The sequence below is a fragment of the Solea solea genome, chromosome 15, assembly GCF_958295425.1.
Source record: "Solea solea chromosome 15, fSolSol10.1, whole genome shotgun sequence".
In the NCBI taxonomy this organism is placed as follows: domain Eukaryota; kingdom Metazoa; phylum Chordata; class Actinopteri; order Pleuronectiformes; family Soleidae; genus Solea; species Solea solea.
Genome location: NC_081148.1, coordinates 19,220,936 through 19,243,883, shown reverse-complemented (window position 1 = coordinate 19,243,883; position 22,948 = coordinate 19,220,936). Strand labels below are relative to the sequence as shown.

The 22,948-nt window shown below is 42.8% G+C and overlaps 1 protein-coding gene across 1 annotated transcript; it reads right to left on the bottom strand.

Annotated features, from left to right (window-relative positions):
- Positions 1 to 2,022: 2,022 nt before the first annotated feature.
- sfrp5 (secreted frizzled-related protein 5) lies at positions 2,023 to 14,900 on the bottom strand. Its single transcript, XM_058651221.1, has 3 exons — positions 13,902 to 14,900; positions 6,346 to 6,423; positions 2,023 to 3,544 (listed from the first exon to the last, which is right to left on the bottom strand). The coding sequence occupies exons 1-3, from the start codon at positions 14,452 to 14,454 to the stop codon at positions 3,216 to 3,218; spliced, it is 960 nt and encodes a 319-aa protein (XP_058507204.1). The 5' UTR covers positions 14,455 to 14,900; the 3' UTR covers positions 2,023 to 3,215.
- Between the last annotated feature and the right edge of the window lie 8,048 nt (positions 14,901 to 22,948).

Here is a 22,948-nt window from a genome sequence, read left to right as displayed (position 1 = left end):
CATTTTTTCCTAAATGAACTTGGTTGTAATTTGATCACACACACACACACACACACACATATCACTGGGTTTTGTCAAGAGAAATGACGGGAAATCTGCAAAGTTAGAGATTAGGGGAAGTTAAAGTTAAAAGGAAAGTATGATAAATGAAAAAGCAAATGACAAAAGTGGATCGTAGAATCAATGATCATCCATCATCCTTTCATTGTCTACAGTTTTTCCTCTCAGGTTGTGGGAAGAGCTGGAGCTACTCCAAACGGGAGGAGAGGCAAGTGCATATTACCAGCTTATCACAGGGCCAGTATATCATAATGTAAGATGTAAATAAGTACGTATTTTCTACATGGCGATGCATGTGCGCGTGTTTTAAGTGCGTGTACGCATATTTGTTACCTCTTTAAGGACATTTTCTGGCAGAAGCACTGACTATGTAAGGACCAGTAATCCAATCATGGCTAGATTATGATTTGATATTAGGGTTAGGGTTGTCCAAATGGATCCTTAAAAGGATATGAACCTGAACCTGTGTGTGTGTGTGTGTGTGTGTTTATTCATCTGTGAAAAAAGGTGCTATAATTATCAGCACGCTGCAATAAAAACAGACAATGTCACCTTTCTTCTACAGTTTGTGTGAGAGCCTGTGCTACTGTTACTCTATAATCAGTGAGTGTTATAGTTTGATTGAACTGTGAGCATGTGTGTGTGTGTGTGTCACAGGTCCCTCATCAAGCCCTTATTACCTACATTAAGTGACCTTTGAGGAGGTGCTGATGGGTGTCTCTGATGCCCAGCCAAGTTTCTCCCAGGCTTCCCCCCTCCCCCCCCAGCTTTCTTTATAATTTCCTTCTAAGATTTAAAAACACCCAAAGCATAAGAGCTACATTGGTTCTCAAAGCAGGGTTTCCCAACCCTTGGTTGACATCAAATCCCAAGGACTTTTCAAGTACTTTCCCTCAAACTGATGGACCCACACAGCTTAAGATGGAACGGCAACTTGAAAGAGCCACTTCGCCCATGGCGTCCACTTTTATTGATTTGCAGCAAGGGATCTTGGTCAAAGCCAGTCTTTGTCATTTTCTTTGGTGAGCCAGAGATCTTTTGCATTTCCCAGGCATCACGTCATTTGCTCTCTCTTGCCTAACATTACTTTAACTCATTATCCTGCATGGAATCACACATCAACAGCAGAGAGGGACAGAGGACAGTGTCCACAACACTAAGTCGTTACGACTCGACGTCTGTTCTGCGTCGGCCTAGCCTACGTACATCGAGTACAATGCAGGGCGCATGAAACAGTAGGTGGCGTCGAAACAAACAAGGGAGACATTTTAGCTTCTATTCTTGCACAAAATCCAAGCGCTTTCAGTGACCGCTGTCTATTTAGGGTGATTCACAAACTTTCAAGGATTTCAAGGACCCATGGAAACCCTGTGAAAGAGTGCTGACCCCTGTCCAATAAAGTCTTCAGACCTGCAAACATTCCCCTACTCTGTGCTGTGTCACAAATGATCCGTCTAAAGATTGTATTATGTCCGTGTCCCTCTGGATTAAGCTCTGGGTGGTTTTCTGGTAAAGCTCGTCCGTTACATTGCAGCCTCCTGTCGGTCTACATCAGCGCTAACTCTAAACATGGAATACGAGTGGTTTTATAGGCCCAGGCTGTGTGTAAAAGTGAGAGCCCAGTGTGGATATGGGAAGTAGCAAAATAGGATTTTACTCGTTCCTTCATTTGAACTTGATCTCGTGGGGACATTTTTAAAGACAATTTTAATTGTGAGCAAATCAGTGTGAAATTATTAGTGAATATTTCAAAGTTTTGCACCTGAATATAAAAGCAAATATCAAATATCCAGGAACCTTATAGATTTACATAGAATCATTTAAATAATGAATGACTGTGGGATTATTTATCATGTCTTCGTGTGCATGTTGTGGTTTAATTGTAATGATGAACAAAAATCACATTTCAAAGGGGGTCTCTTAATAAAAATTTGAAATATATTTTATTCATTTACTTTTTTTGTGAAACAAAGATGCATTTAAGTAACAAATCTACTCACAGGTTAACTGATTAGAGAAAGTCAAATTTTCTTTTTCTTTTCTTTTTTTTATTTCTATGGCAATAATGAATTTAGGTGTTATGTATGTATGATTTCTGTTTTCATACCGTAAAAGTTTAACTGAAGTAAATAAAAATAATAAAAAAAAATCTACAAGTACAAAAAAAGAGACATTTGAAGAGTGATAGTGGAAAAATAGTGAAGACCAGAGACTTATCATGCCAACATTGTTGGTTCTGTCCAGAGTCTCTTTCTCTCTTTCATCCGCTCGTATTTTCAACTCGTTTTAAGGAAGACGTCTTCTCTGCCGTGACCTCCTTCTCTCACCACTTCAAAATACAAAACAAATATTCAAGTTACCCTCTTTCAGGCCACAAAAAAACAAAACAAACGGTGCTGTACAAAGTCAGTGAAAGCATCATCCAGCCTGCCGGTCTTTCTCGTTCCATCCGTTGTCTTCTTTCCCAGCAGGAATAAAAGGGGGAAAAAAGCCTGTTTTCTTATGATCTATTATTGTTCTGAATCACCTACTTTTTACATTATTAAATCATACAGTTTTAAAGTGGATCATCTCTGCTTTGATGTTGTTCCTGGGAGCTCTGTGCCCACCTGCTGCACTGTAGTGATACAGAAACAAACCCTGTCTTCTCTTTCAGTTTTGTCTGCCTATACTCATCACGTTAACAAACTTGTACTTCCAATAGTTACCTCACATTTTTAGATTCCTGCCTCTCAATGCTGCTGCTGTATTGATAAAGATGTAAGATATACTGTACAAATGATTGGATCTGCTATATTAGAAAAGGAAAGGAGAAATCTTAAGGATTCTACAAAGATCCTGTATGTTTCTTTTTCTTCCTAATTCTTATAAATGTGTTTTTTTGTGTGTGGGGGGGGGGCTTTTATTTATTCAGAGGGAGAATGAAGACATCATAGCTTCTCCATCATTAATATGTAATATCTCTGATTCATCTGAGCGGATAAAAACTCCCCCCCTTTGACTACCTGACGAAGCTCAGGAAAAAAAAGCTCCACTGTCCCTGTAGGACCATGTCACGGGCTGCTTAAACATTTTGCTGGGGGGGGGGATGCATTAGTGGAAAAAGAATAAGGATTAATGTGGAACAGGGTGGAGTGTGAAGAGTGTTTGCCGTGTCACTGGAAGACGGTGTGGTAGGTGGGACACTGATGGGACTTCATGTACTTGATGGCAAACTTGAGCTCCTTGCTCTTCTTGTCCCACTTGTGAATGGACATGAGCAGCAGTTGCTGGTCCACCTTCCGGCCCATGATGAGGAAGTTTGAGTTCAGGCTGTCGAGCTGTGAGCACGGGCAGTTGGCGCCATTCTTAATGTACAGGGTCAGTTTCTTCAGGTCCTTCTTCCTCAGCATGCCCTGCTTCAACACTCTCTTTTTCTTTTGGGCTGCAATCAGCTTCCGGTCTCCCTTCTCCTTCTTCACCTCCTTAATTTTCATCTTGAGGGCTGAGAAAGGCGAGAAACACACACACACACACACACATATATATATTTATTTATTTTTATTTTTATTTTTATTTTTTTACTCAACACAGATATTTATACTCAGAAACTGTTAATGTGTCATTCACCTTCCGCTGTTTCCTCTGCTTTGAGCAGCTGGGACATGTTCTGTTTTTCCTGCACTAACGTCACCGAGCTCTGTGCTGTGCCAGAGAAGGAGCTATTTTAAACCTCTCCTAGGTATCATCAATTAACCTCTTCCCAGCATACAAATGCAAAAATACACCCTGTGTGTGTATGTGTGTATGTGTGTGTTTGTGTGTCTGACTTGGGGAAAACCCATGAGCAGTGAGAAAGACATTTATGGAGTTACAGCAGAGGAGAGCTTTAACTCATTGACTCATGGAATGAGGGGTCTGTGTCAAAATGATAATGTTGACCGGACTCTTGGTCTTTTCTTGAAGCATTTTTAAAGTTGCATATGCCACACAATAATAATGACCTTTTATTTAAAGAGAAATGTGACACCAACTGACCGACTATCCACCTGCTACTACATTTAACAATTTCTGGGTTTTTTTTTTAGCAAGGCTTTTATTGTGAAATATTTGCAGGACCAGAGACTGTGTATTAAAGTAAGTAAGTATTAATGTTAAAGTAGGGGACACTATTGAAAAGCAACCAAAACGAATGAATCTAATCAATCAACAATCAATGAATCTATTCTTTTTAGATATTTTAATGCAGAAATGTCTTTTTATTTCTTTTATAGGTTGAAATATTGACTTTTAAGTCAAGTGAAGTAATTAAAATGATCTTGACTCTTTATTACTGAACTCTCATGCTTGTATTAATTGCAGTGTTATTGATTAGTGGATTAGTATCTTTTTTTTTTTAACAGATTATGGGAAGTTTGGTTTCAACACAATTTGGTATATCAACCCAAATGAAGAGATTCGTGTTAACAAGTTATTTGAGAGATTAAAATTGATCTTCCAAGCAATGGATAGTGGAATTGTCTGGGTGAACTGGGTTTTGAGAGATGAAATCAATCACAGGCTACATGGGCAAAGGTGCCGGGTCAGCATGAAACATCGCTATGTACCCAAGTCTGCTGGAACATTGCCATTACACTTCTCGCCTGCTTGTCTGCAGTTGCATAAACAGCCGTACACTCTGAGATGTGTACAGTACATGTGAAGTGATAGCATGTTAAAGAAGGAATGTGTGTGTTGAGTTGCCTTCCTGATTTCCTTCACTGAGGATATCAGTGTATTGCTGCAGTTGTGTGCTAACACATATGGGTGCACTGGTGAATGAATGCATTCATGATGTGCAGTGTATGTTTGGCAAAGATAGCAAGGGGTCCTCGCCGAGTCACTGTTCAGTTCCCCAGCTTTGGACACATCAAGTCAGAAGAGGACGAGTGCAGGTAGCAGCAGATGAGAGCAGAAGGAGGGAGAAGCATGCTGTCATTTTGAGGTACAACAGATTTGCTTTGAGCTAAATCGAGAACCCTCCCTTGCTGTGTGGACCAAGCGTAGGCTCCATGTCCTTCCAGACGCTCATTCGAGCAGCCTGGAGACAAATCCCAAGTTTAAAATGCTCCGAGGGCGAATAGTGTCCGAAGATGAATAGGTAACAACATTCATGAGGCGTGAGATCAAACTGGAATCAGCAGTCGGCCTATAGGATAGCAGTGGTGAGTCATTCTCGCCTTGATCTCCAGATACACATATGTCTATGTCATGGTTATCTTGACTTCTCAACTCATCCTCATGCCTCCTCCAATCACATGCTCTCATAGCCAATAAAGTGTCTGGATATGTGCCTTCCCAGTGTATTCATGTTTCACTCTAATGAAAAGAAAGTGCGTTGCTTTTTATATCCCTGAAAACACCCTCATGTTAAAAGACTGAGACGTGCAATCGAGCAGTTTATCAAACAATGTCATGAGTAATAATCAGGGATGAGTCTATGGTTTGGCTGCAACCCAGACACACTGTGAGCAATGTGCACAATGATGTATTTTGTTGTTAAATGTGTTGCATCGGGGTAATTTTGTGTTGAGGATTTATAACAGTTAAAATGCAGGCAGCACTGATCTTACTAATCATTGTGAATCTTTCATGTTTTTTTGTTGTTTTTTAATCTTTTTTGTCAAAATATCTAGCGCGGTGCTCAGAATAGAGAGCAGGATGTCAGTAACTCTGACGACTGTGGCGGCAAACGTCTGAGTGCGATGGGCCAAACGTCTACATGAGCAGAAGAAATGGCGTAATTATAGTCTGGCTCTGTGCACATTTCATGACTGTGCTGAAAGTGGAAAGTCTGGGAAATGGTGTTAAACGGACAATGGGGATTTGAAGCTTTATTATAAGAGGAAAAGTTATGCTAAAAGAGGGAAAACGAATGTCTCGTGTCCGTGACCATAAAGCTATTCATCAATGTGCCGCATGTGGTTCGATGAAGGAAAACAAAAAAAAACCTAAGTGAAACTACAGCTGCAACAATTGTTTTCACTCTCAATTAATTTTTGGATCATTTTCTTGATGACTGATTAGTTTGGTCAATAAAATGGTCAATCAATGGTTCCAAAACCCCAAATGTCCTCAGATATTCAGCTTTTGCAGTTTATTTATTTAAAGAAGAAGCAAAGACGCCACAGAACATTCACATTTAAGAAGTGGAAAAATCGAAGAACTCAATTTAGGCAACAAATCAACTAAAGGTGTATTATATTTTAATATTGCATGGTATCATTTGTGTCAGCTTTGACTCTTTTGAATAGCGGGTATACTCACCAAAGTCACTTGCGCAGTAATGCTCCATTATGTTGTCTGCTTTCATCTCATTGTCACATGGAGGGCACACCTTCGACACTGCGGGGGGGGGGGGGGGGGGGAGAAAAAGTAATTACTACACTGAAGCACTTCTCATCTGGTGCTGCTAAAACCAGATTAGCGAATATCTAACAGCTAAGTTGAGGTCATTTTTTAGTCAAGTACTGTACAGTCGGCAAATCCCCGTCTGTGTCGGTATGAAATTGTTAAGCCCTGACCACTTGTTAGGCACTTATTTGCAGCCCCCTCGACTTGTCAGGGATGATTTGCTGTGGAGTGAATATAGAGTCCAGCAGGCTGACTGATGTTTGCCCTGCAATTACACTGCAGAAAATGTTTTTATTCTGGCCGTTGTATATTTTGGTGCTGCAGGCGTGGTCACGGCTGTGCAGAAAGGTAAACGCTGCAGCAGCAGCAGCAGCAGCGGCAGCAGCAGCGGCAGCGGCAGCTGGACAGGGTGAAAAGTGATTCAGTAAACAGACACAGCCGGCATTTAGGCCGCACAGCAACCGCACATTGTGAAACAGCAAGGGGAAACCAAAGCAACAAGTTCAATTTATTTTTAAACTCAAAATGTATGGGCTGCTCAGAAGTGTGCATACATAAGGGTTTGCAGGGTATCTGGAAAACACAAGATAGGCAATTATGTTGTAAGTACTGTGATAAATCACATGAATTATGATAAATAAATACTGAAAGGTCCTGTGTGTAACATTTAGGGCGGTTATTAGCAGGAACTGACTATGCTATCCATAAATGTGTGTGCCTGAGTGTATAGTAGCTTTAAAGTAGTAATCATTTGGTTTTCATAGCCTTAGATTAAGGCTTTTCTATGTAGTTTAGGGAAGGGCCGCCATCTTGTGCCGCCATGTTTCTACAGGAGCCTGAATGGACAAACCGGCTACAGTGTGCGTTTGGCCTTTTCTAACAGAAGCCCACTATACAAACAAAGAAGGCCAACGTAGTTCCCTGAGTGAAGGTGTGCTGCGTTTGTTGCAATCTGCAATTTCACCAGAAGATGTCACTCATTCTTACACCCTGGACTTTTAAACATTATGTTTTTTTTAATGTTTTTAATGAGAATTATTACCATTTTCTTATGGTTTCAGTGAAAATAATTTACCATCTTGATGCCTCTGTTAAGACATGTTCTGCTACTCTAAACAACAAGTCTTCCGACAGGGATTATTGAAATTTAAATCTGAAGAAAAGTCACATTTAATCAGCGTAAACATAATCATTTCAACCCAACTGCAATGTCTTTAATCCCAATCCTCCCACGTACTGTGTAGAGTGTAAAAATATTACGAAACTTATGAAACATTTTTCAAAGCCTTCAGTCTCTTCTCTGTCTGTGTGTTAGAGAGAGAGATGCTTCACGCTAAATTGCATTTTTCCAAAGGCTCTCCAATATAAAATTTTGTTATGACAAGTATTTTTAAACCCTGTGTAATCCCAAAGGAAGTGGTTGTACAGTACACATCAAAATATCCACGTAACATAGCTTGGTTACGGCTGACTGAGAGAGCAAGGTTTAATATTAGACAAGGTCATGGGGAGGAGTCGTATAAACATTTCCCGACACCTATACAGCAGCAAAATACCCCCCCCCCCCCCCCCCCCCTTCCTCTATGTGTCACATTAACTGACACACACCCATGTGAACACACACTCGCAGGACTATCCTAGCTCCTGGGTTAAAAGTCAGGGTTCAAAGGTTATCACCCCAGCCCAAACCTCTACGTCTGGGCAGATAATGAGAAGGGGTCAAAGTTTAGCATGCTTCGCCGCTCGGGTCATGGGGAGGTGAACCCCCTTACCTCAGCTGAGCGTGCTATGTATCATGTGCGCACATTGGAGGCAGTTGGACCATGTTCTTGTCGAGTTACTGCCAGTTTTCTCCTTTGAGGGTTCCCATGCTTTCACATGCAGGAGAACCTACAAGGCCTAACAGGGCCAGGCCTGTAATTGTGTGGTGCTGACATGAGGACTGGGGCAGGAGCATGGAAACACACACACACACACACAGATTGAGAGACACCAGGACTTCTCTGGATTTGTCTGTTTTGAATGATTGCCTTGAAGCCGTTGCATCTTATTCAGACTCTGCAGGAATTCATTCTGGTTTCACAGGGGTGGTATCTTGGCAGGGGGCCCGGTTGCGCTGGTGCCAGAGCATGTGTCAGGAGGAGCGCGGTCCCTCCATGAAACTTAGCTTAGCTTGGAGTGGAATAAAAACTGTTTGGATGCTGCTGAGAAATCAATTAAGCGACAACCGCCCTCATCACTTTCAGGCCTGTGTCGGGGGAATCGCTGTCATGTTCTGATGGAAATCACTGCTGCGTGGCTTGGCCGAGTGTGTTCTCCTGGACCCGGTTCTGCTCAGCAAATATTTTGACGTTAGGTCGTCGGTGAACGTCTGCCATCATCTCGGAGGCGGCTTCGTGTTTTTCTTTTCTAACCTCGGCGAGTGATTAAATTGTGAAAGTCACATTCTTGTTTCGACTTTGAACTTGACTACCTTTTTGTGCACCGCATTTGCATGTTGGATTCATCGGCAGAAACATTAGCGTTGCCAATCACGGTGAAGAATGGCCTAATATTGTTTGAGGGTGAGGAGGTTTGGCTCTAATGATTAAGGATAAGAGGAGAAGACGGATGGGAGCAGGGTGAGAAGGGAGGTGGTCTGTTGGAAAGTCTCTCGCTGTTAATCCTCAAACTGCAAGCCAGAGTGGAAGTGACGTGTGGCAAGATTCCAGCTATTTAACTGCTCAGCTGAGGTCAATAACATTTTCTCCATTTCAGTCTCTGACCCCTGAAGTATCCTTTGTCATTTGTCTTCCCATTTCTGTCCGTCCTCTCTGTCGTCCATGTTTAAAGCTGCAGTGTGAAACGTTGTCAAATGAGTGCACACAGCGCTAAGTCTGTCAGCTCCACATGATTCGCTCCGGGTTTCTCAGCAAAGCTGTGTTTTTTGTGTCTGTGGTGACGCAGAGAGGTGCATTTTACGTCATGGCTGACAGAGGCAGAAGCTTTAGTTTAAGGAATTAACCCCAGTTCTCTGAAACATAAGTGAGGTAGGGAGATGCCAAAAGAAATGTTGAAGGATAAAGAGAAGGGGTTATAGTTGTTGGACCTTGAATCGTTCTTTCAGAAAGCTCTGCGGGCTCACCCTGAGGCATAGCAGAGGGAAGTGTTGTGAAAGATAATGCAACATGAATTCATGCGATGATGTTTGTACTACACAAATCAAGGTCATCATTAAGTGATTTAAAAACAAAAAAAAGCAAAAACCCATTTAATATTACATGACATCCAAGAAACCTTCTGGGTTATAAAGTTGGGGGACATCTTGGTGACACGTTAAGCTCATTTTCTCTGTCTCTAAAGATCAAAAGACGTAACAGTATCGTCATGTGATCCCTGACGTGTCTTCTCCTTGTCCCCTGCAGCCTTAGCGTCACACAGTTTTCTGTTTTAGTGTTACATTAAAAGTATGCTCGGGTCACCGTCTCATGCCTCATTTGGGCCCTTAAAGTTATGAGCAGCAACACTTGCGACATAAAACGGTACTGTGCCGAAGATGAAATGTGGCGCATGATTTATGTCGGACGGACTAACATCTGTTTAAATGCAACATGCAGGCAGATAGAGGAGTTCAACAAGGCCCACGCCGGGCAGCCCTCGGGGCCCCTAACACACAGCTCACTCCTGGCATCCGTAGGAATCCTATACAGAAGAGAAAAGGGTCCAGGCAGTCTTCCATGCACAGACCATTGGATCCCCCCTTTTTCCCTTTCATATAGCTGCCAGGGCCACATGAGAAGTGTCCATTGTGCTGCTGGGGACCTGACAGTGCTGCCCGTCTCCTTTAGCACGGCTGTAACTGACACTGATCACCTGGTACGTCTTCCACACCTTGTAATTTCGACAACATGCAAGTTGTCTTGTGGTGTGTTTTTCTGTGGAAACATACTGTATAAAATGAGTGATGGCATGAACCTTCACTTCTACTGATTATACCTGTACATTTTCTGATGCTGACTATCGATAAAGGTTAATTCCATGTGGTGGAGTTGATGGACGGCACTGACTGTGCTTTGCCTCACACACCGAGCTCAGCTGGCCTTTTTTGCTCCGTGTATTCCTGGATTGTCTTTTCTCCAACAGCCTCCTTTTTATCCCCTGGTTCGGTGGAATTTCTACAGACTTGTGGTTCACATACAGTGTTTACACGCCTGTTACACTCACATATGCATGCACACACAAACACACACACACGCCTTAAAATCATCCTCACAGAGTTAGTGAACCTATCTCTGTACTTAGCCTGTTTGAACATGTCATGTCATGTAATTGCAGAATTGCTCAGATATCACACTTGGACACACTTGTGTGTGTGTTTGTGCACCTGTTTCTGTGTGTATGTGTGTTTTAACTGTATCATAATATGGTTTAAACCCAAAAGCTTGTCTGATAATCTCTTAACAAAGTGTCAGTTCCTGTGCTATAAGGTTTTTATTTAATGTATTGGACTCAAAGGTTTTTAATTCTACTTTTTACTATTGACTATTCAATGTAATGATTTATTATTTCAAATGCAATTCAAGATGTATTTCTCAGCACTCTCTGAGCAACAAAAATCCCTCTGTGTGTTTTCATCTTGCATCACTTTCCGTAATCTGCCTCTGGTCATTATTGAATTAGATTGGATCAACAAACAATGGCCTGTTTGAAGCAGTGACAGTTTGAGCTGCCTTACATTTCAGTGAGCAAGTATAAGACCGAGTAATGTCTCTGAGGAGACAGAGTGTCACATATTTGATACCAGTCAAGGAAAACAGAACAACCAGCTGTTAATGGATACGCCCGAATATACTGACACATTAATAATATTAATACAAACATAATATCAAACAACTTGCTGGGATTGACTGAATGATGTTTTGGCTTTTAATCCAATATTTGAATTATATCAGTCTGTGAAGGTTCTCAGTCATCTAGGTCATAGTCATCTCCAGTATTTAGCTGTAGGCGAGTGGACTTGCTTGAGTTAAGATGAAGACGCTTCACCTCTCATCTAAGAGGCTTCTTCACTTCTGACTAACTGGTGGAAAAAAACAGGTATTTAACCTCTTGAGGCCGAAACCTGAGTCTAGAGAGTCGTTAAGTTCCAACAATGCAGATTGCCCCCCCCCCCCACCACAACCCCTGTATTATATCAAAAGAATAGCTCAAGAAGACAAAGAAAAAGATTCACACTATTTAAAGGGGAACTTTGCTTTTTTTGCCTTTTTCTCTGTGGAGCTCCCCCTACAGTTTTGAAGTACATATTTTTTACGACACCACCATACACACCCTCCCTTCCCCTCTCTTGGCCATGTGCTTTTTTTAACAGAACCCGTGAACACAAGTTGTTAAAAAATGCTGGTCTTCACGAGACCTCCTGATTCTGAGGACTCCTGGTCGGTAGCCCCGATCTTGCAAGGCTGTCTTTCTGCTAAGAGAGGGTAGAGGGAGTGGAGACGGCCTCCAATCTCCCCACAACAGGACATTTACTCTGCAGCTGTTGAATTAGGGTACAAGTCCTGCATCGTTCCACTGTAATCACTGAAAGCAATTACAGAGCACAAACCTCCACCAAGATTGCAAAACTTTCCGGTCGTGTCAATACCCTCTGCTCTGTCACAAGATTAATCATTGTTCGAAAAAAAAAATACTGAAATCGTATCCAGATCACCACCAAAATCTAATCATTTAAACACATTAAAAAACAACCTCCTTGGCAGAGGTAATAAATCAAATATTAACATAAAGGGGCATTGAAACAAATTGATGAAAAATGACAGTAAATGGTTAAAGGTAAGAAGTGGAACAGGAGAATAATACGCTGTTTTCTTTGAGTCCTTGTTAAGAGCAGCGAGGCGCACACTTTATGCTGCAGGAAGCGGCCTTTTCTCCTCTTCTACGCACTGTCTGCCTCTCTTTAGTCTCCGGCTTCCCTCTCCTTTCACTCCGCTCCACTCGGCTCTCTCACGGAACAATCAGACTTTGGCCATTCCCATTCTCTGTCTGCCTCTCTTGTCCTGTCATGTCGACTAATTAGTGGGAGCTCAGTAATTGGCCTTCTAGCTAATTGGCCTGCTGGCTGCCAGACCCAACAAAGGCTAATCATGCAGGGACACAGTGGGGACTGTCCCCCCTCCACTGTCTAAAAGTATCTCATCAACTCCCTCTCTCCCCCTCTCAGCTTTTGTGAAGAGGCTGCTTAAGTAGTTGCAGTAGACACATGCACACACCAACGTCTGCGTTGAGTTCCCATTCATAGCTCACTATTGGTCCATCTGCCCCCCCTAACTCGTTGTCAGTGAAAGATTATATAACTTTTTTCCACTTTAGATCCGTCTTAAAAACCTCAGTGAAGTCACTTTTCTTATTTTATCCATCTTGGCTCTGCTGTTCGCTTATTGGCAGCGGCGTGTGCGTTGCATGCATGAGTTCAATTAAGACATTCTCCGTTCACTCAGCTGTAAGATTGATTGATTAGCTGTTGATGGTTGTCTGCTGATAAAGGTGTGTGTGTGTGTGTGTGTGTGTGTCACCTTTGCAGTTATGGTTTGTTAAGAACCACAGTACATTTATCTTAGTGGTCTGGCCTCTGGAGCCACTCAGTCTCCTGTGTGTCTCCGTCAGTCTCTCCCTGAGGCGTATCTAAATGGCAGGGAGCCACCCTGAACTGTCCAGAAACCTAGGTACTTTCCCCTGTAACCTCTTCTTGCCCCCTCTCTACCCCCCCACTGACCCCTACCCTCTCTGGATAGTCTCTCACTTAAACCTTTATCTGTCGTCATTGCAGTGCAGAGCCTCGCAGCCATTTCCCAGCTCTCGCTCCTTCTGACTCTGAACTCTCATCCGTCTTAGTCATGCTGTCAGTGACGAGTCCTGAAACGTGCAGTGCAGAAATGTTCCTCATGTGTTTTCAGTTAATGTGGGTTTTTTTTTTATTTCTACACAACACAATAGTGTAGTATTTTATTTTCTTTAAACGACTGTTTATTTTGTAACTGAACATTAAATGTGTCTTGCATAATATAACCCATCACAACAACAACAACTATGAACGAGCAACACAGCGTACCTTTGTCCTTGAAAGTGCTGCGAAGATCAGGTGTGTTAATCACGATCACAATCAGAAAACTCATCGTCAGTCATGACAGAGTACTTTGTATTCATTCATATATTAATATTAATTTTGTATTTATTCAACTTGAACTGATTGTGATGTGGTAACTGATCTTGTCACAGGAAAATTGAATTAGAGGTTGTACAAAATGTCAAGTTAAGGCAGAAACACATCCTACCTGCTGTGAAAAAAAAGAAGAAAAAAGGCCATGATTTTGATGAGTGACATTTTTAGTAGCTGTAGTCGCAATGTTATGCTCTGAAACTATTTGTTCTGTGTACTTGAATGAAAGTACGTGTGTCAGACTGGACATATGTGCACATATCCGCCCTACCTGGTGGCTGTGTTGCTTGGTTCCCAGTGAACTGCATGGGGATGCAGAGGTCGTTATCAATGGGGAACTTATCACAGGTCAGCATCTCTGGCCAGGGAAAGCCATAGGTCTCCATCACTGGAGCACAACTGTCTCTCACGGCCTCACACAGTGAGCGGCAGGGGTAGATGGGTCTGTCGAGGCACACTGGTGCAAACAGGGAGCACAGGAAAACCTGGGTGTCAGCATGGCACCTTTTGGCCAGAAGGGGCACCCAACTCCCCGCCTGCTGCTTGACTTCTGGCATGGTCTCGTGGTCCAGGAGGTTGGGCAGCCTCATCTTCTTGTAGCCCACATTGTGGCACAGACGCAGGTCAGCAGGTATGTCCACACACTGGGGCTGCTTGGTGTAGAAACGGCCGTTGTGGAAGTTGTCCGCCTGCCAGCTGTAGTAGTCGTACTCGTCTGCGGCTGAGACGGTGAGGAGCGAGAGGGAGAGGAGCGTCAGGCCCAGTGCCAAGCTGAAGGAGCCCTGGGTTAATGCCCACCTGTGGCTCTTTTGTCCGTGTGCCATGCCTCTCTGAGCTCGGACAAACAATTTACGAAGGTTGTATCCAAAATCTCCAAAGTGACTCAGTGACAACAAAATGCAGAGAGAAGAAAGAAATGAGTGGGGCTGGCTTACAAGCTGTAATCCCTTTTTTTCTCCCGAGTATGGATGCGGCAGATTGAAAACCAAACTGTTTAATTTAATTCCCTCTTTCCCTGGAGAGTCAGCGCTGTTAACCTCCCTAAAACACCTCCACACGTGTATGTGTGTATGTGTATGTGTGCCTCAGGTAGTGGAGTGGGGAAGTTGCACTCAAGGAAAGGTGAGCACACAAGTAGGACTGCTTTTTTTTCTTTCTAACTTTCCCTGTGCACAATTTCTCTAGTTCCTTTCCTCTTCCTCTGTTGGAACTGTCTCCAGCCTTCCCCTGCTCTGTCTATCACTCTGCAGCTGTAATAAGGAGCACCTTGGTTTTAAGAGGCAGTAGTGGCTGCTTTTTTTACAGCTGCCTGCCCCCTAACAAGCTCCCAGACCACTCACCTTCCTACTGGCCTCCCCTGGACTCACTCACAACAGCCTCAGCCAATCACAACAGTGGGGTGGATCCCACTGGCCTTTCAGGACACTCCTCCTGCCCCTTATCCCCAATAAACCCCTCCTTTAGTACAAGTTAACATGAGAAACAGAGAACAAGATCAGACTAAGTTTCTCCAGCTGTACCTTTATGTTAATATTGATGAGATGTACTGGATTCTTTGGTAAGAGAGCGTTTATGTCATCATCCTCTCAGTAGTTTTGCTTTTGCACTTTCTGTGGCTCAACATGCTCCACACAGAACAAATGATGTTCTTCCTCCCCTTCAATCCTGTTCACTGCATTAGCTTAAAACAGTACGTCATAACAGACTCATGAAGAAAACTATGATCTAGTACGACCGTAAAGGCAAGAATTCACTTAACTGTGTATAAAAATGGACATAGTCTTCTTATTTAAAGAGTGAAGTCGTATGGAATTAGCACGTAGCCACCAGGGGGGGCCACTCTGAATCGGAAAATGAGCGCGAGTAAACATATTCCTGAGGACTTAGTTTAAGTCTTCTTCAATAGAACATGATGTTAAATTTGTAAATTTGTATATGTTCTGTTAAGAGGAAAACAAATATATATATGTTATATGAGTAGACGCTGTGTGATTGACAGCTGGTATCGTCCAATAGGTGCCATATCTGCGAATTTCAGTTTTTTCCAACAGGAAGACTATGTCCATTTTTATTTATTTTTCTTATTATAGTGTAGGTACACAGAAACAAGAGGCAGAAATGTAACATTCTGGATGCCAGAACACAGGAGGAGAAGTGGGAGAGGCAGGATCTGCTGCGTGCTACAGGTGGTTAGGTGGTTTACCCACGCTATGCAAGTATGGTGGCTGTGAAAGGAGGCGCGCTGCCCCTTTGTCTCCTTCCATCAGCGCTGCTGACTCAGTGAGAGCCTTCGCCATGGCAGCCAATTTTCTCAATGGGTCGTTTTCGGATTGAATAGCACTGTAGCATTGTGGGCAGGATGTGGGATTCATGGTTCACGCAGAGGGGGTTCCTGCATCTTGCGTTTTGATCTATGTTGCACATTAATGCTTTTCCTCATGTGAATGTATCCCTGGATGCGGGCTCGTAGCAAGATAAGATAAAAGATAAGCGGGATTGACTGGACACATTGTGGCTCAAACTGTATATGGTTACTATTAAAACTAACATGAAGTCAATTATTTTTTTATTGTAGTACAAGGAGAATAAGGAGTCTGGGAAAGTGTGTGTGTGAGTGTGTGTCTTGCAGACAGTTAGAGGTGAATCAGGGATAGTATTGTTTTTTTTTGCCTGTAGCGTAGAAGATAAAATTCCAGAACCAGCAGTCTTTCCATAAAATCTAATTCAATAAGATGAAATAAAAGATAAAAACGTGGTTTGATATCAGGTGACCAGGCACATAAGTAAGACCCTCAAGTCAACATGATTCAAGCGCCCATATAGTTTTATAGTGTATTGACCGCACTTTAACTTTCCAAAGCCAAAAGGGATTATGAAAAGGATTCTTATATGTACTAATCATTTTTTTTTTATTTGACAATGGAGTTGAACATGATTCAACCTTATCTTTCAGCCGCAGTTAGAATCCCTGTTGAAGCATTGAAGTGTGCAGATACCGTGGAGTCATTTTTTTATGGAAACCAAAAAGCTGCCAACAGAGCAAAGACGCTCAGTCTTCCCTTGGAGCAGTTTTCAGACCCTGCACTATAGAGAAATGAGACGGCGGTGAGCTGAAGTCGCCCCAGAAATGTCGTCATAGTTATAAAAAGCATTGTTGAGTGGATGTTTTTTTTTTGATAGGCTTACAGCCAAACTGCTAATTGACCACATTTCCTCACCTCGTCTCTTCCATCCCTCCACTTTTGATTTCATTCTCCCAAGTGTTGCGTATGCACAGATAGAAAGTGCTGCGCCAACCTTTGCACTGCAGCTAATCAATATTACTCACAGCTAATAATCTCTTGGCCTTTAGTCTTTCATGACGGCTGCTGAGATTGTCTTACTATCTCTGCAGTGCGGCGGTGACCTATTTTAAGATTGCTAATGTTTCCTCTTGATACTAGCACAGTGTACTGCCTGCGAGTCTGCAACAAAAGTGTCTTTCATGGTAATCAATCAACAATGGTTGCCTCCTCTTGTTCTCCTTTCTCTAACTGGCCCCTGTGGCCACCAGCCAATCATTTCCACTCTTTAGTTTCCAGCCCTCTGATTGGACAAGGGCCACCAGATTAGCTTGAGCCTGCATTGTTGAGCGTAAAGGTTTAGCATGGTTTGAAAAGAGTCTCGGCAATTGTGTGTCTGTCAGTGTGTGTGTGTGTGTGTGTGTGTGTGTGTGTGACAGGCAGATTCTAAAGGGGGAAGGCTGGAGGGTGTGGGTGAGGTGGTCAGGCACCCAGATGATATGCCCTCCAAGCGGAGTTTGAATTCCAAACCACACAAGACGACTGGGGGGTTGATGTACATTATTGTGCACTATACATGTGACCCACGGTGTATTCAGAGAAATCTATTGCTTCTTTAGTGAAAGCTGAAAATCCAGCTGTCGTGTTTTCCAGCTACTTATTTTCTTTGGAGACTCAAAGCCAACAAATCTAAGATAATCTAACGATTAAGGTGTAGGCTACAATAAGAACATCTATCCATGTTAAGAGGGGAGAGGTTTTATCCAACACGCACCCCCACCTTCACACACACACACACACACACACCCTTGCAAAGCAACAATGGGGATTAGGTTGCATAACTGTCAAAACATGTGTGAAACTCACAAATCAGTGTCTCCCACAAATAGTTTCGCCCCGTTGTGTATTTGTTATGGTGCTCCATTAGAAGATCATCAGTTGTGTGAGTGAGTGGGAAACTGAAGTAGCTTCCACCGTGTGACTCTTCCCCTTCATGTGATGTTCCTAGAATAATATTTTCTCCCATCAAAATCAACATTGCAAACATCCAGCGGCGAAAACGTCTCATAACAGGTTTACCTCAAAGCCACATAAAATCTATGATTTCCAAAAAAATGACCTTGGATTGGATGTTATGACGGGTAATCTGCCACCATAACCCCGCTTGTTAGCAAACACAGCTCACAGGGTCAGGCAGTTCACAGACGACAGTGGCTAAAGATCCGTTATCTTATGCGCGCAAACACAGACGTAAAAGAAAAGATTGATGGCCTGAGAGATTTAGTTCCCCGACTGTGTCGCGCACTTGAGCGTCACCAGGAAACGTTGGATTTCTGCCTCCGTCATCAGGTCAAACTTGTTCACAGAACCTCGGTCTAGGAAGGACTTTGTCAGAGGGGACTGTTGCACGTAGTTGCTGAAATGTGATGAAATTATGTTGGAAGACTTTAGCACCACACAGTCACATAGTGCTAAACCCCGTAGATGCCTGTCACACCGGGCAGCGGTGGAGAGATATGCTGACAAGTGTTTGCTCTCTTCTGTGTTTGGCCGTCACGCGCACAGATTCGCCGTCACCGCAAGTATTTTTCACTTCGTGTTTGCCCCCTTTTTGTCTCTCCGTTTCCATGTCGACTCCTCCGTGTCTGTGTTCTTCTTGTTCCAGGCATCAGATGCTTCTCCATTAAGTGTCAGGGGGCTGACACGGGGGTCAGAGGGTTCACCTCCCTCCTACACCGAGCCACGTACAAACACGCACATGTCCACGTTTACACCTTTCCTCATTGTCAGCTAAAGCTTATCAGTCTTTGCCAAAGGCTCAATGTAAAGAGACAGAGAGAGAGAGAATTTTATTTATGTCTGTGTGTGGGCAACATCAGCTTCCAGTAAAAACCTTTGAGTGATAGGACACTTCCTCTGAATCTATATATGCACCTGTAAACACAAGCAGCAGCAGACCTCAAACAGACTGTTATTGTATCCAGGCCAGATACGATGACTGTCGTCAGTATTTTGAGTAAAACTTTCTACCACGGTGCTAAAATTCACACAATTGTCACGTGTGTGTAAGTGAGAGAGAGCACGCTTGCATATTCAGTTCAATATCTCTCCTTGGGGGCGGAAAGAAAAGTGTTAACGTCAGCTGGGGTATGTGAGTGTCAGCTCCAGTCTCCTCTCAAGCAGCATATGTTGATTGTTTTGATCCCCGCTTCTCGATTTCATTCACTTGTGTGTGTGTGTGTGTGTGTGTGGACGGATGTACATATGTGCCGTTTGAGCGCGTGGTCAGCTGTTTTGTGAGGAAGTAAGACGGGAGTGCAGAGCAGCAAACACACTCCTTTAATGTTTGAGAGTTCAAATGTTTTTCGCAGACCTCCTGACAAAGCACAGTCGCACCACACTTGGCGACGCTACACGTCAGAATATGGAAACTTAACGAGGGATTTCACCAACTTCATTAGCATTTACCATTTGATCTTGTTATTTTTAGGGAACTGGGATGGGATTAGTTCAAAGTAATTCATTTGTTTTTCAAAGACTCAACAGAAGCCCAGAGAGTGAAACCTCAGTTTCGTTTGTGGTATTGCGGGAAGCCTAATGTCGAACGCTCAAAGCAACCGCAGTCCAGGCTGAGCCCGGGCGATGTCACGGTTCACATCACTGGATACATGTATATGCTGATGCTTCTAAATGAAGGACGTGGACTGCTTTTCAAAACTCTCCAGATTCCCCTTTGACCTCTTCTGTGCGAGCTTCTGTGCAGCTGAGTTATTTTTTTTGGTCTCACTCCAAGCGTTGCTGTTCGTGATGTGAACTCAAGCGTGAGAGAGTTGCGCGTTCAGACCGTCACTGTGATATCTGTGATTTATGAGCTGAAGACTTCACTGTCAAACACTTTCTCATCACTTGATCTGTTTGTGTGTTCATGTTGTGGTCCGTGTGTGTGTGTGTGTGCAATCTTGTCTTTCAACATATAATCCCAAAATATGTCAGTGAGGACAGTGAGAACCCATTCTTCCTCTTAACGCTATCTTTCCATCTTTTGTTTATGTGTGTGTGTGTGTGTGTGTGTGTGTGTGTGTAACGACCAGGGTCATCAGTTAAAGGATTCGACCTCACCTCTTGAGAAATAGGGAGATAGAAGTTTCAACAAACAGGAGAAGGATTTTCTCATATCTCAGTGAAAGATCGCATGATAACATTTTTTGGCCGATGGAAGAACAGCGCTTGGCATTCGTGTCTACCTTCAACACCCGTTCTAAGACCTTCACAACGGTCTCTCACTCACTGGCACACTGGCAGCCAAACACTCAGTTCAGTCAGTTCAGTCAGTTCAGTGAAGAGTGAGATTTTCCTGATAATTCCTGAGATTTATCGTCTCATATTGTGTGAGTGTCCTCCTTTAATCAGCTGCAACGCTTAAAGAGTTGCCATTTAAATGCATCTGATAGAGCAAGGCTGATGGCTGAGCACTAATGGATCATTATGGGAATTGTCTCGCGCATTAACTGGGCCAGTGACTCTGTGTCACATCATGTTCCTTCCCTTGCTTTTTGCACTGTAAGATTTATGAGTAAGACTATTACTTAAACTGTCCCCCACAGAGGTGGCCTTGCAAAGGTTATTGTCACAACCTTTCACATTTATCAACACAGACAATTCTGACACAAATTAAAACCAAGAGAGGAAGGGCTTTTTTTTTTTTATGGTGCCATCGCAATAAAAATTGTGGACGCACTCCGGTAAAACCAATTTTATGGTCATGAGAACAGGACACAGGATTACTTTAGTTCACCACTGCAGACATCCAAGGTTTGTTTGAGGCAGACAAAACTATTTTTCTTTTATTTATAATTGCACAAACTGCATTGCATTACTACATTATGTGTAGATATTTTGCATTCTGGTCATTCAGATGTGCAAAACTGTTGTCATCCAAAGGTCCTTTTTTATTTAATGTCTTTGTTTGTCTATGTTGTTATGGCTTTTTTTATCGTCTTGTAAACCAGGGTCACCCCTGATGATGATGATGATGATTGCTTGACTTGAAATAAATATAATTATAATCTTTATTTGTATGCATGTTGCATATACTCAAACTCAAAAGCCAGAACAAAACTAGACGTCATGAATAAATGGAAGTGCAACAGGCATCCAAATCCTTTCCTTTCCGAGGTGTGTCAGGAAACTGCTGTGGCCCGAGAGGATGTAAACAATCCTTCTTTCTTCTTTGTTGGTTTATGGATCGGGTTTATGTGGTTGAAGAAAACTTCAAAATGCAAAACACACAGAATTATACACTTATACAAATGTATGTTTGGTTCAAATGTTCCATTTCTGCCAACAATTCCTCGTAAACGTTTCACACTGGAACATAAACTCCCCGTAACAGTTAATCAACATTTTATTTCTGTTGTTGTCATTTCGCTGTGTAAATGACAGTTTTAATGAAGACCTCAACGTTTGATGATTTTATAACACGTGCATTAACACTTCGTATATTTTTGTTGCGAGATTTCAGAAATCTCACGTGTGAAGCCGAAATAATGGCCTCATTATTCATACCCACTGGGCAACTCGGATAGATTTTAAATTATTACTAATAATCTTCTATACTTGAACTGTCCTTGAGCAAAGTGCATGAATGGAGCAGTTAGTGGTTGAGCACGAGCCGACGCCTGGGCAGCGCAAGTGATTTGTGCATGACTGGAAGAATGTGACACATTGCATAAGACCATATGTCCTGCACAAACCCAGCCCAAATAAATGAAGCTAAGAACAAACTAGTTAATTGTTAAGTACAATGGCGCTTTTCACTAATCCATTGGGCAGACGTGCTACTGTACTGTGTTAATGGAAGAACAGCAGTCTCACATTGGCAGCGAGGCGGCTGTTCCAAACCACTTCATCTGTCCTCTTCCAGTCTGGTTACCATACACCGATGCTAGTTTTGGACAACGCCAGCCTTGGCATCAGAAAAACATCATTCTCTCCTTTCTCTCGCTCTCTTGCCTCTTGTGTCGCTGTCTCTCTCTCTCTCTCTCTCTCTCTCTCTCTCGCTCTCATGCACGTTACCCCACACATACCAATTTGCACAGATGAAAAATGTCAAGGGCAGACCACCTGGCTGTTCCATGCCTGGTCAGAGGAAAATCTTCTTGTCCTCATCAATGAGGCACAGTGTGCAGGAGTGTGCTCTGTCCCACTCACATATCACAACCATTAGACAGGCATGCGTTGGGCTGGCTCCAGGGCCGAGCCTGCAGCTCCGCTCACTGAAGACCCATTCAAAGTAATCGACACCAACACCACCAATTTCACAAGTGCAAAAAAAAAAATGTGTAACAAGGAGAACTCGCGCTGTTCAGACGATCCTTGGGTGGATTCACTAGTGTGGAAATGTCTATTTAACAAGCCCCGAATAATAATGTTGTGCTTGGTTAAAGAAGCAATAATGTTCAAGCCATTGATACTTTATATTATATTCAATATACTTTATATCGACAACTATGTGCGTCGTGAGACTACTTTTTACATCATTGCTGTGCACCAAGCATTAAAAGACTTAACGACACTGCAGGAGGTTAGCTTGTGGTTAGCATTGTTGCTGTATGCACTGTCCCTACTGTTTGTCTGTGTTTTACATCTTGTAGATGCAGCCCATGGCTAAGTGGAAAGGGAACTTGGCCTGTTGCCGGTTCGAGTCCCCAGCAGGTCAAAAAAGGGCTGGGCTACCCAACCCCCCGTGGCTGCCCGCTGCTCCTAATTCTAGGAAGGTTTCTAGTAGAGGATGGGCTAAATGCAGAGAAGGAAATTCCCCTGCGGGACTGCTTTATTTATTTATTTATCTGATGACATGAAAAACAGAGACCGAATATGTGAGGCAAACCATGATGTGCCCAGCCCATAATATTTCTCATCAGGCAAATACATGGCAGCAACTCAGTGCACCTTACATGGTGCCACTCCTGCTACTTTATTATGCACAGTGTCCTATCTGTCCTGCCTTATTATTATCATCATTATTATTATTATT